The sequence below is a fragment of the Delphinus delphis genome, chromosome 3 (assembly GCF_949987515.2).
Source record: "Delphinus delphis chromosome 3, mDelDel1.2, whole genome shotgun sequence".
Lineage (NCBI taxonomy): Eukaryota > Metazoa > Chordata > Mammalia > Artiodactyla > Delphinidae > Delphinus > Delphinus delphis.
In genome coordinates, this window is record NC_082685.1 from 66,226,730 (window position 1) to 66,240,611 (window position 13,882).

The 13,882-nt window shown below is 35.1% G+C and overlaps 1 protein-coding gene across 1 annotated transcript in view; it reads right to left on the bottom strand.

Moving 5' to 3' along the window:
• ADAMTS19 (ADAM metallopeptidase with thrombospondin type 1 motif 19) overlaps positions 1–13,882 on the bottom strand; it is a 285,910-nt gene that overhangs the window by 185,291 nt on the left and 86,737 nt on the right. The window contains exon 7 of the mRNA XM_060008921.1: positions 4,962–5,005. Coding sequence (XP_059864904.1) covers positions 4,962–5,005 — 44 coding nt within the window. The remainder of the gene's footprint in view (positions 1–4,961; positions 5,006–13,882) is intronic.

The following is a 13,882-nucleotide window of genomic DNA, read 5'->3' on the forward strand; positions in this document are numbered from 1 at the left end:
TCCTTCTCCATAAGTTATGGGAGGGAGTAATTAATTATTGGAAAGAATATTGCTTTTCTATGGTTGCTGTTATCAAAAATATCACAAATTTAGTGGCTTAAAACACCCAAACTTGTTATCTTACAATTCTCTACATTAGAAGTTTGACCCAGATCCCACTGGCTAAAATCAATATATCAGGAGGCTGTCTGTGCTCCCTCTGAAGGCTCTAGTGGAGAATCTGTTTCATTGCTTTTTCCATGTTCTAGATATTTCTTCACCTGGGGCTCCCTGACTCCATCCTCAAAACCAGTAATGACAAGCTGAATCCTTCTCACATCACATCTCTCTGTGCTTTTCTTCAGTAATCATATCTCTCTCCAACTCTGAGCTTTTCTGCCTCCCCCTCCCCCTTTTGAGGATGCTTGTGATTACATTGGGCATACCAGACTTCCTAGGATAATCTCCCTATTTTAAAGTCAGTTGACTAGAAGCCTTAGTTCCACCTGAAAACTTCATTTCCCTTTGCTATGTAACCTAACATATTGCCAGGTTCCAGGTCCATTAGGACATGAACATCTTCAGGGACCATTATTCTGCCAGCCACAGAAAGTAGGGCAACTTCACTAGCAATACCAGTAGTAATAGTTGGGACTTGCATCTGGAATTATACTTTATTTCTCTTTCAATTTAAGGATAGCACCATAGTTCATCCAAACCTAAGATTAAAAAACTTTGACTGAAACTATGACGTAATTCTAATAGGCCACTGATTACAAAATTAATCTCAATTTCAGGGATGTGAAAAGATGAACACACATATGTTTGAGAATTGATATTTTGCTGATTAAAACACTTAATAGCATTTTTTTCCTCCCAGTATCTATATACCTACCTACTAATCTGACTAACTGAAACAACAGGAAAGAATGTGCTTGAGGAGGTGGTAAAACAACTTTTACTTTTTACCCTCTAAACAGCTTTTCAAACATAAGCTTAATAAATAAGTATAACTTATCAACTGAAACATTTATTTATAATATTCCATAGCACTGATACAGCCTGGTTCATTTAAAATGCACATATCTTCTGCATCAGTAAACAAGCAAAATATCCTATTGTTTCAAATTTTAAATGCTGGTAAGTAAAAGTTACTTCCAAGCTTATATTTGCTATTTCTTTATATACTTTAATATACACAATTTTATTCTAAAATTTCATTCAAAGATATTTTTCTCACCTTCAGATTTCTAGTTGTATTGTCCTCGATTAACAAACGCATCATGTTATAAAGGAAAGCTGCCTCTCATTATAGTAAGATATGAGACAGAGGTTAGTACCATGTGGCATTTACTAACAGTGATGCTGGACAAATGTGCAACTTCTCTGCAGGGAGTAAAAGGATGTGATAGAAACTAGTGCCTACTGAGTGCCAATTAAAAACTCTCTGCCTTTGTGAGGTCAATAACATAGGCTCTATTTTAAAGGTGAGCAATTCAAACTTTCAACGTGTTAAATAATGTGCCCACATTCATGTAGGTAATAAATAGCAGAGCACTGATTTAAATCTAGATGTCTGACTTCAAAATTGATGCTCTGTTCTGTTTCAGAGTTTCCTTTATCTGTAAAGCAGTAATGATAACAAAACTAGAGCGTTTCAGAAAATAAGTGAGAAAATGTCCATGAAAGTGTTGCTCAAGTTACAATGCACAGTATAAATATTACATTGCTTTTAAAATATAGGGATTTCTCTCCATTTACAATTCAAATTAACAACCAGAATTCAAAGCTTTTAACTGCTGTCCTTCCCATCTCACTACACGTAGGAGAGTAGGGGAAATTTTCATGGTAAAGTAACCATTCAGGCCCATATTATCCAAACTAATAAATACTAAATCCACTTCTTTCCTTTCTCCTTCCTCTATTTCAGTATTTTCACTATAGTATCCAACGTGAAATGGACTGACTTCACATCAGAAATAGATAAAAGAAGAAAGAAGGGATATATGAACTTAAGCATCTGACAAAAAAATCCATAATATTACATGAGGAGATTTTAAAATGTGTGTCAATAGATATTCAATTAATTTAAGCTCTAAATCTCTTCTGTTTTGTTATGCTAGAGACTGAGAGCTGTTAAGATGACCAGTAGGCTACACATGCTTATTTAATTTGGGGGACAAATCACAGAGCAGTTTATCAGCACTCTCTTAATAAGAGTGGATATTATTAATATTGCCCCATATTCTTCTTCTCTTATAAAAGAGTATATGAGTATCAGGGAAGATCTATGCCTTAGGCTGCAAGCTACAGAAATGAAAACTTTAAATTGGCTTAAATAATAAGGATATTTATTGGCTTACACATTCAGAAGCCTAAAGGTTAGACTGGGTCCAAGGTGTGGAGGATGCCATAATTCAACAATGTCATTGAGGATAAAGGCACCCTGCATCACTCCATTCTGCAGTGTATGAATTCAGATTCATCTGAAGGCTAGTTTCCTTTGTTATTATAGTAATCATGGTTGCATCCTTCCTTGTTTACACGCAGTGGGGACAGACATGACCAAGCTTCAACCATAAAAAATGTTTCTTTCTTCAGCTTCATGAAGCAGACATAGGTTACAGGTCGCATGTCCCAACCATAGCAATGCCATATGCTGACTGGTTTAGGCCTGAGGTCCTGAAACGATCCCTTTGATAGGCCTGGATGAATCATGACCCAACTGTAGAGGAGTATCCTTTTCTACCTGGCATCACGGCTGCACAGTGGTGGATGCACGAGTGATAGGGTGGCAACCGCCATGTCTACTTCACACAAATGTCTTTATAAATCTTACCAATGTATTATGTCTCTTGGCATAAGCATGGTTCGTGTGAAAAGATTTTTTGTGTGGGGACAGGGATTGGGATAAAGAGACTACTCTTCTGATTTAGTTGTTAGAGGTTTTCATTTAATGTCCCCTAAAGAAATATCTGAGATTTTTACTCTGCTCAAGACTAAATATGAAAAAAGACGCTTGTCTCATATTTGGGATGAGAAAAAGAAATGCCACAAGATACAGAGGGGAAAACTAGGATTTAGTGATGCCAGAGAAGACCTTGAGAATCTAAGCACTCAGAAACACAGAGAGATCTCAGAAACGGCATCGGACTTTCCACATCCTATGCTATAATATTTAAAGCTAGTTTTTATCAAGCTCTTAATGGACAAGATGAACAGAGCTGGAGACTGATTACACCATTGTGCTACCGAACCATATATATTCTAATTATACTAATAATTCCAAATATACCAAGCTACCTCATTATTCAAATGTGCTTCAACCCAGAAAATGTTTCACAGCATGAATATGCATGCTATTTTCAGTTAGAAGATTTAGCAAGATATAAAACATAGTCATAGTCAAAAAGAAATTGGTTCGCCTCACATTAGTAACTGCTTTCTTAGTCCAGGCGTCCATGCTGTAAAGAGGTGGTGAGAGTCCATAATTATGGAAGATACTGCCCGAGTTGCTGATTTCTCTCAGATGCTCTACTAAGGCAAGAAGTTGATCTGTCTATATTAAGAGAAGGCTTTAGGGGCAACATAGTTGTTTAAGTAGAGGAAAGGTAATTATTTTGAGACAAGCATTATTGGCAATCAAATGCTTCCATGGTTAGGTTGATTAAAGCTATATATCAAGATTTAATTTCTGAAGATTCAGGCAAGAAGACAACAAAACTGCAGGAAGCAAGTTAGTTAACATTAGGAAGATCATCCCTAAATCAATTCAGCTTTTCCTTAGGTGTCCAGATCATTTTATTTTTACAGTCCCTTCTAAATCAAACGTTCCTTTGATTCCATCATCATCTGCTTCATACTATTATAACTATTTTCCACTTATTATCTCAGATTTAATCACCTGAGGAGGCTGGTGAGAACTTAAGTTAACAGAACTAGTTAGAATTACTTTTTTAAGCACCAGTGGTACTTAATTTATTCTGTTTTTGCCACTTTTTTATTGTTCGCCTCTCAAGGAATAAATGACACCTCAACGATGGTTAAGTTAAAATACACACTACACTACAGTAACGAACCCCACATGACACATCAAAACCAGATCATGACTCTTAAATGTACCTTACCAATAACCCAATACTAATACCTTATTAAAACCATACAAGGACTTCCCTGGTGGTCCAGTGGTTAAGAGTCCACGCTTCCAATGGAGGGGGCGCGGGTTCGATCCCTGGTCGGGAAACTAAGATCCCACATGCCGCGCAGCGTGGCCCAAAAATAAAAAACCAAAAGACACTATACATATATATAGTGTCTTAAGACTAAACATATATATAAATAGTTATATAATTTTACCTACAGTTTTAGCTATCTGTTTAGATAGGTAAATTTATATACATGCATTTATATTAGCATTAATGTGGCATTTTCTGAAAATTAAGAACTGTGGTTTATGGATCCTACTGGCTATATGGTTACATTTTAGGGATTTTACATATCCAGGACAAAATATAGAAAATTTGCTAGTTTATGTACAGAAAATCCTCATTTGTTGGGCAAATTAGATGGACTTTCTTTCACAGTCTGCAAAGAACTTCAAACGTATAACTCAAAAACAAATCCATTAGCCTGAAAAAGGTCAATCCTACTGACGTTAACATATTGTGCCTCAGTTTTGAATAATTATGTAATTTTATTGAAACCATGGGTATATTTCTGGGGGAAAAACACAAAAAAGACCTCATGATATTCTTAAGGCATCGTTTAAACTTTTCTCCAATATATAGTACATACATGTCCTCAGGTTGTTTCATTAATAACTGAAGTGGTGACAAACATATAGGTTGAAATATATATCACTGACATTCTAAAAGTGTTTCATTCAAACTAGCACTTTCAAATAATTTTCTATATTTAAACAAATGATGTGTTCAAGTTCCCCAGGTCTCCTCCAAACTGTAAAAATTTTTATGTACACTTACCAACAGTATCACATGGTTCATCTTTGTGTACACAGAAATCTTTCCTAGAAAGAAAAATAGAAAATATTGTTTCTTCCACAGAGTATGTGACTGACTCATTTTTAATAGTTATAATAATAATTGAACCATATTTTTTTTTTTTTTTGCGGTACGCAGGCCTCTCACTGTTGTGGCCTCTCCCGTTGCGGAGCACAGGCTCCGGACGCGCAGGCTCAGCGGCCATGGCTCACGGGCCTAACTGCTCCGCGGCATGTGGGATCTTCCTGGACCGGGGCACAAAACCGTGTCCCCTGCATCGGCAGGCGGACTCTCAACCACTGCGCCACCAGGGAAGCCCTGAACCATACTCTTTATCTCTAAGAATTTAATAAAACTGAAAATAAGATTAACTAATTTTTAATTCTAAGAAAATGTGAGAATTAAATTGTTATAATTTTTACCTGATACAATCCTAAAACATTATGTCCTATTTCCTATACAGTATTTCATAAACATTCCATCTTGTTTTGAATTTTATAGTATTTCATTGTTTTATTACAAGAAAAATATCTGGTGTAGGGACATGGTTTTCTGTTTGAAAAATATTGTTAAGATCTCTACTTCACATGACATAAAAATAATTTTCAAATTGAACATTTAAATGTAAGAAATACAATTTAAAACAACATAACATTTTATATCTTAAGATTGGCAACAGACTGATAATTTTAATAGAGGCATGAGGAAATTAGTATTTTTACATAGGCTGGATATCACCGTGAATAAAATTCTATACTTTTCTCTTTATTTAACTACCATATCTTGGAGAGCATTCCCTAACTAGTTATGAGCTTTAAAGGGAAACTATATGAAAGCAGAACTTTTTATCTACCTTTTACTAGCTTTGTGACCTTAGGGAATTTACTTAACCTTCTTGTGTCTCAGTCACTTCACCTAAAAAATAGAGGTAATAATGATATCTATTTACCACATAGATTTACTGTACAGCTTAGATGATTTAACATGTATAAAACACTGAAAACATAGGTTTTCTGTGTGGTTTGAATGAGTTAACACATACAAGGCATTTAAAACAGTGCCAGGCACATAGAAAGCTCTCAAGTCAGTTGTTGATGTTTTTGCTGTTTTTTGTTGTTGCTGGTGCTTCTATTCCTGTGCCATAATTTAAGCAATTTTCTAGCAATGAGCATTTAGGTTCTATAGAATTTTTACTATTACAAACAATACGACAATTTGTGTGTGAAGGAGAAAGGAAAACACTATTTTTATTCCTCTATTATAGCCATCTGAATGCCATTCCAAACTGAAAAATAACTTTAATTTTTTAAATTTTATTTTATTTATTTATGGCTACGTTGGGTCTTTGTTGCTGCGCACGGGCTTTCTCTAGTTGCGGCGTGTGGTCTTCTCATTGCGGTGGCTTCTCTTGTTGTGGAGCACGGGCTCTAGGCACGTGGGCTTTAGTAGTTGTGGCTCTCAGGCTCAGTAGTTGTGGCTCGTGGGCTCTAGAGCGCAGGCTCAGTAATTGTGGCACACGGGCTTAGTTGCTCCGCGGCATGTGGAATCTTCCCAGATAAGCGCTCAAACCCATGTCCCCTGCATTGGCAGGCAGATTCTTAACCACTGTGCCACCAGGGAAGTCCCCCCAAAAACTTTAAAAATTAAGTGTAACACTCCTTTCAATGTCCCCAGTGACATCTACATTGGTAATTACAATGGTTAGTTTTCAATTCATATCTTGCTTGGCTCATCCAGCAGAATCCACAACTCTGTGCATAGTTTTATAAATATTCTGTGCATGTTTAAAATGTATACTCTCTAATAGTTTGGAGCAAAGCTATACGTGTTCATTAGATCTAGCTATAACAAGCTTGGATACACAGTTGCTCAACAGAATGAGAAATTTTGAATTTATTTTTGCATCTGCTACTAAGGAAGAGCTCTTAAAATTCCATTGTTATAATTTGATGATGTTTCCCTGTGATTCTACTAATTTGTGCTGTTTATGTCGAAGCTCTCTCTAAATTTTATTATTTATTTTGAATTATTGTTTTTATTACTGTGTAAAACCCTACTCATCCCTTTTAATGTTTTCTGTGTTAAAGTCTATTGTATCTGACATTAACAAATATTAATATATTAGTAAAACATTAATATTTGCTTGGCATATATTTTCCTTTGTTTTACTTTCACCTTCATTTCCTCTAATCTCTTATAAATAGCACATGACTAAAATTGTAAAACCTCATTATATACTATCTCTATAAGTGAATTTAATATTTCTAATTAACATATTTGGATTTCTCTATTTTTTGTGATTGCTATTTACCAAGTTATACCTTTGTCCTTTTCTTCTGTTTTTGTCTTTGTTCATATGCAGTTTTATTTTCCACATTTTTCTGCTACTGTTTTGAAAAATAACATTAGATTGTGTTTGATCTACAGTTACTTCTACATTTTAAAGTACACTCTACTAGTTTTCTATTGCTGTTATAACAACTTCGACAAATTTAGCAGTTTAACGCATCTTACAGTCTCCAAATCAGAAGTCTGAAATGGAACTTGCTGGGCTAAAACCAAGGTGTAAGCATGTTTCTGTTCCTTCTGGAAGTTCTAGGTCAGAATCTGTTTCCTTGCCTTTTCCAGCTTCTAGAGGCCGCCTGGATTTCTTGACTTATAGTCCCCTTCCATCTTCAAAGCTGACAACTGCATCACTTTGACCTTTACTTTCATCACCACATCTCTTTCTCCCACTCTCTTGCCTCCTTCTTTCCCCACACCCTGTGATTACATTAGGATCCCCTAGATAATTCCAGATAATCTCCCAATCTCAATAATCCTTAACAAAATCACACCTGCAAGGTCCCTTTTGCTGTATAACAGTCACAGGTTTTGTAGATTAGAACATGGACATTATTCTGTGTACCATATTCACTTGAGACGCTTCAAGTTAAAAAGTATCTCTGGTCTCTTCTTGAAAAAGGTAAGGATATCAAACACTTTTAATCCAATCTCTTCCTTCAATCTTTCATGTTATTTTTATCTGACACTATAGAGGCATACCTCATTTTACTGTGCTTTGTATTATTGTGCTTAGCAGATACTGCATTTTTTGCAAATTGAAGGTTTGTGGCAACTCTGCATTGTGCAAGTCTGTTGGCACCATTTCTTCCAACAGCATTACTCAGTTCATGTCTCTGTGCCACATTCTAGTAATTCTCACAATACTTCAAGCTTTTTTATTATCATTATATTTGTTATGGTCATCTGTGATAAGTGATCTTTGATGTTACTACTATGACTCAGTGAAGGCCCAGAGGATGGTTAGCATTTTTAGCAATAAAGTATTTTTAAATTAAGGTATGTAAAATTTTTTAGACATAATGCTCTTGCACATTTAATAGACTATAGTATATTGTAAACATAACTTTTATGTGCACTGGGAAGCCAAAAAATTCATTTGACTTGCTTTATTGCAGTGGTCTGGAACCAAACCTACAATATCTCCAAGGCATTCCTGTAATTCCATCTCAGTTTTTAAAATCTCAAGTTAGACAGTTTTTTCTAAACCATTAGTGCTCATTTAGATTTGCCTATATATTTGGCAATTTCTTTTCTCAGTAATCTCTGTATCATTACTTTCTAGAGAATCTGTTATTCTTTAAGTACATCCTTCAGTATCTCCTTCAGTGAGGACCTATGAATACTAAACTGGCCCAGTTACTGTTTCCTTAATTCTCATTAGTTTGCATTCATTCATAATGGAACAGTAGCTGACTGTAGAATTGTAGGTTGACTTTATCAGCCGTCAGCACATTGAAGATATTATTTCATTTTATTCTAGTATTTATAAAAATAGAAGTCTGCAATCACCTTGCTCTTCTTTCATTGATTTGGTTTCTAATTAATTTTTTATTGGATATAATTGACATGTAACATTGTTTCTGATTAATGTTAAGATTTCTTTTTGTCTTTGTAGTTCTGCAGTCCCACTAAGATGTGTCTAGGTCCTGAGTTTTTTATTTATCTTCTTTGGTACTTGGTATGTCTTTCAATTTGAAGATCCACAAACATACAAACATTCTAACCATTATCTATTTATCTAATTCCTCTCACATTCTCTCTACTCTCTTCTCCTAGAACTCCTTTAGGTACATGTTTGCTCTTCTCATTCTGATGTCAATAACTCTCAAGCACTCTTGTATTTCCATCTCTTAACCACTTTAGGCAGCCTTCTGGGAGAATCCTTCAGCTCTATCATCCAATCCATTAGTGCTCTCTTCAGCTGCATCTACTCTGCTCTTCAATTCTGAAATTGAGATATTTAAGTACATTTTTTATATGTTTTATTTTCCTCAATTTTCAAATCATGTCTTTTTTCCAAAACACCTTTCTCTCACATTTTGAAATTTGTGTGTTTTTAATCATGTGAACATGTTTTTTTAATCATCTCTGTCAGTCTTTTAAAATATTCTTTTTCATGCTTCTTGGCTCTTACAGTGGGATATGTTGTCACTTTGTGTTTTGGAATCCTATTGTGAACTCATTTAGTTGTACTTTATTTGTGGTTGCCTTGTGAGGTCAAAGTTGAAAGAGGGCCCTTTCACAGCAGTTTTGCATATGCTTTCACTAAGTGCTTCAATGTTGGATCATATTCATGGTAATGAATACCGAAAAGAGCCATTTTCTCCTAACATGGGTTCATGGATGAGATAGAAAGAATGCTTCCTGTTGAAAACCTGTGCTTGTTTGCAAAGCTTTTATACCAGATCCAACTTTTATTAAGGGTGTAGGTACCCAAGGGTTCTGGCTGTATACAATCATTTCAGTTCCCACTTTCAAAGCCACAATGTTTTTTCTTTATGTGGGAGATAAACCCAAGAACCCAGATTTTTAAGTCCAACAAACTCCTACCAGGACAACTATCACATTACTTCAGAAGCTTACTGCATTTTTTTTTTTGGCCAGAGCCCTCTTGTTTTTGGCTCATCTATGCATGTAAAAGGAATTTTATTATATTTTTTCTACAATTCCTAGATGTCAATGATGGGAACACTTTTTGATTATCTAGTCAGCTAGATTATCACATAATTAAAAGAAGAGAACACATCTGTGACCTACCATATAGTAATTAAGCATACTGAAACATATTTACTGTTAATATGAGATCTTAATATACAAAGGCCTTATTCTGTTCTTACATTTTATATGATGCAGCTACTTTTACCAAACTCTTTAAAAGACTGAACTCCCTCAGTAAGATGTTCACATTGACCTCAACTGATAAAGTACTTTTTCAAAGATATCTTTCTACAGGGCTGCCCTGGTGGTGCAGTGGTTGACAGTCTGCCTGCCGATGCAGGGGACATGGGTTCGTGCCCTGGTCCGGGAAGATCCCACATGCCGCAGAGCGGCTAGGCTCGTGAGCCATGGCTGCTGAGCCTGCGCGTCCGGAGCCTGTGCTCCGCAACGGGAGAGGCCACAACAGTGAGAGGCCCGCATACCGCAAAAAAAAAAAAAAAAAGATATCTTTCTACAAATAGGGATTACATTAGTTATAAATTATTGTAAAAATTAGTGATTGGTACAATATTGTCATCTTTCTTCCATAAGGTTGGAAATGGAAAAAAATGTGTGGTTAGCCAAGGGTATGAATTAACTATGGAGTGAAGTAATTTAACATCAATAATTAATTACTATAATTTTTTACTATTTCTTCAGGCAAATTTCTGACAAAGATGATTTCTATGAAACAGATATAGAAATCAACTCTTCATTACTAGAGTAAAGGGAAGAATGGTAAAGTCCAGATAAAGACGATAAAAATAACCTTAAATAATATGTTTTTAACATAAGGGACGAAATGGATTTATGATAAACTTAATTCATTTAAATCACACCAACAGTTAGGAATGTTTACCATTCTGCAGTTAAAAATAACAAAACAATACAAGTATGAGAGTTTATCACATGAATTGCTTCATAAATAATTACTTGAAGATTTATTATTCCTTTAATTCTCTTAGCTAAGAACGCTTCTCCAGTATTTCACTAGGACTCAAGAAAGACAGAGACTCAGGCTCCTTTGTACATTATCCCTTCTCCCCTCCTTTCCTCACTTAACTCCACCTGTAAATATTTGGATTTGGTTTGTTGTAGTGGCCATGTTTTCTGCTGCCTCTCCTTTTATAATACATGTCAGAAATATCTTTGTTCTAGAGAAAACCTACTGCAGAGACCTCTCATCTGACTGCAAGGAAGAGAGTCATCACCCAAAATGCAATATATACAATGTAGTGTTACATTCTGCTGTCTACAGATTACTGTGTATCTGTAAACAAGATAAACAGTACATGTTTCCAGTAATTTGTAAAAATTTTAATGTTTTTCTCAAATATGCTGTTATTTTTTATTCTGGTAAATCTATAAACTAGTTAATCCATCTTGGATAATTGAAAATTGGGGCTATTATCACCTGATACATTATTCTTCACTTTATACAAAATCTTTTATATACAGAAGGTATATAATCCTATCAACGTCACTTGCATATGCCTTAAAAAATCTACTGTCCCAACTGAATGAAAGGAAATAGTTTAATAGAAACAAATAATCAGATTGCCCATCAGCACTGAAGGGTCTTAAAATTTATGCCTTTTTGGTAAAAAGTATTTTTCTGAAAATACATACAAAAATTAGAAGAACATCTCAAGAAAAATGAGGGAAGATGCACTCAAATTTTATCCCATAAATGTAACCACTCAAGCTACCCTATCCTAAACTTCCAAGTGAAACTAGTGGATGGCATTGCCTTCAATATTTAAGATACAAAACTGAAAACCTTAAGAATCTGGGTAAAATAGACTGCTCTTAATTAATCTTGTTCCCAGGATTATAATCAAAGGTTTTTTTAAAAAAGCTGAGTGATTCTTTGACAGCCACTGCAGTAGATTACCCTAACTATTGCCAACCCCCAGCATCATTCCACTGGGGAAACCTCCTTCAAATATGTCATATTTTCTGGTCACTGACTTCTAATCACAGAAATTACACATATAACACCCCCGTCAATGCAAACACACATTTTCAGAGGATCTAAAGTAGACAGTATAGTAAGAAAATGTGAATGGCCCTGGATCATACAAACGCAGGGGTAGAGATTTCTATTGTTTTCTTCTTCACTGTTTTTCTTGATGCTTGGTTCTTTAGTTCTTCCTTTGATTCTGAGTACTACACAGAATCTTCTCCACTTATCAAAAAAATCCAGAAAGAACCTCTTCTTGTGCTCAGTGTTGGTCTCTGTGGCTCAAAACCAATACCAAATGATAATGGAAAATATACCTCCTGGTCGTGCAACATATTCAGAGTCTGAATATAATTACAGATGAAGAGGAATGGAAAAGGTCTGCTGACATTTTTGAAACAAGTAAAAGACCAGCTATATTTAGTCTTTCTCTGCATCAGATGATCTAGAAATCAAATTTGTTACAAGGACACCAAGCCTAGTTGTATAGGTTGTACACTGCTTAATTCTAATGGTACATTTACATACACAACAACGTAAATGGCTCCCTCTACTGTTGTGTAGTGCGCAAACTATACGATAGGATTCATTATGGGCTTCTTGCATGCCAAGCACTGGATAAGAGGAATATAAAGAAAAATAAAAAAGGCTTCTACTCTGAAGGCAAAGAAGAGAATGACACACAATCACCTCTGTAATATGTAAGGGGCCCAGGATCAGTGAGGAAGAAGCCTGGGGAATTGTATTAAATAATGGATAGTTCTCTTTTGAAATTGCCTTTGCCAGCAAACAAATGGAGAGAGAAACACCCAAAACAGATGGTATTGAATAATATGGTAATGCAGAAAATTAAAGAACCACATAAAATCAAATCTTCACCTTAGGGCCAAGAATCACTTAGTGTAAAGTATATTCAGATGTAGAGGGAAAGGGATTTTTTGTGCTTTTTATAAATGTACGATACATCATATCAATGCATGAGGCTGCAAGATGACTTTGATTTACGTAATGTGAAACAAGGGACTTCATCTGTAACTAAACAACATGATAAAACTATGAGAAATGCACTGCTTATTGTCAAGGGCACTTAGAGTCCATCACACAGCCAATTTCTGTTCACTTAGCAAACAAATGAATAAAGCACATTTTTTCAAAAATTCAAGGTCTTTTACCCAAAAGCATTGGAAATACCTTTCAGTATAACTGTAGAACAAACTGTCACCAGCATTTAAAAACTGCAGATCAGACTGTAATTCTTAATCTTCAGTTCTTCAACTGTACGCTTCTTTACAGAGGACCAAAATAATGTAATCTTAATTTCATACATTCAAAGATTTTGAGGGGTAAGGGTGATAGAGATTTGCTTGCTGCCTAGACCTGTGATCATGTTGATTCAAATTCTCTCATTTTTGGCTCATTTTTGGCTCAGTGTGCCTGAAGTCTGCATCACAGAGTTTCATTATGTGAGTTTATGGAAATGATACTGTTAGACTTTGGCAACTGGGAAGGCCAATAAATTCTGCTTAACTTCTGATTTATACTGAAAAAAATGAAATGTAGCCTTTAATTTCCAAGAATGAAGATGCATCTGAGAATAAGTCTCATTGTAGAACTTTATAGTGCCTTGGGATGTACCTATAAATGATTCATTCAACAATTATTCTATTATTTGTATTAAATTAATGTATTTCTGCCATGTCTATATTTTATTAAATTTTCTATCTTACTTGCCAATGGCATTATTTTGAAACTAACTTTCAGAAGTATTGTACTGAAAGCATTTCAGTACATACTGAAAGGCAAAACTATCATTAATAAAATTAAATTCTAAATTAAAGAGTATTTACATGACACAGACTCGTACTTTCTCTATAACTTCACATAGAAATGTGAAAAT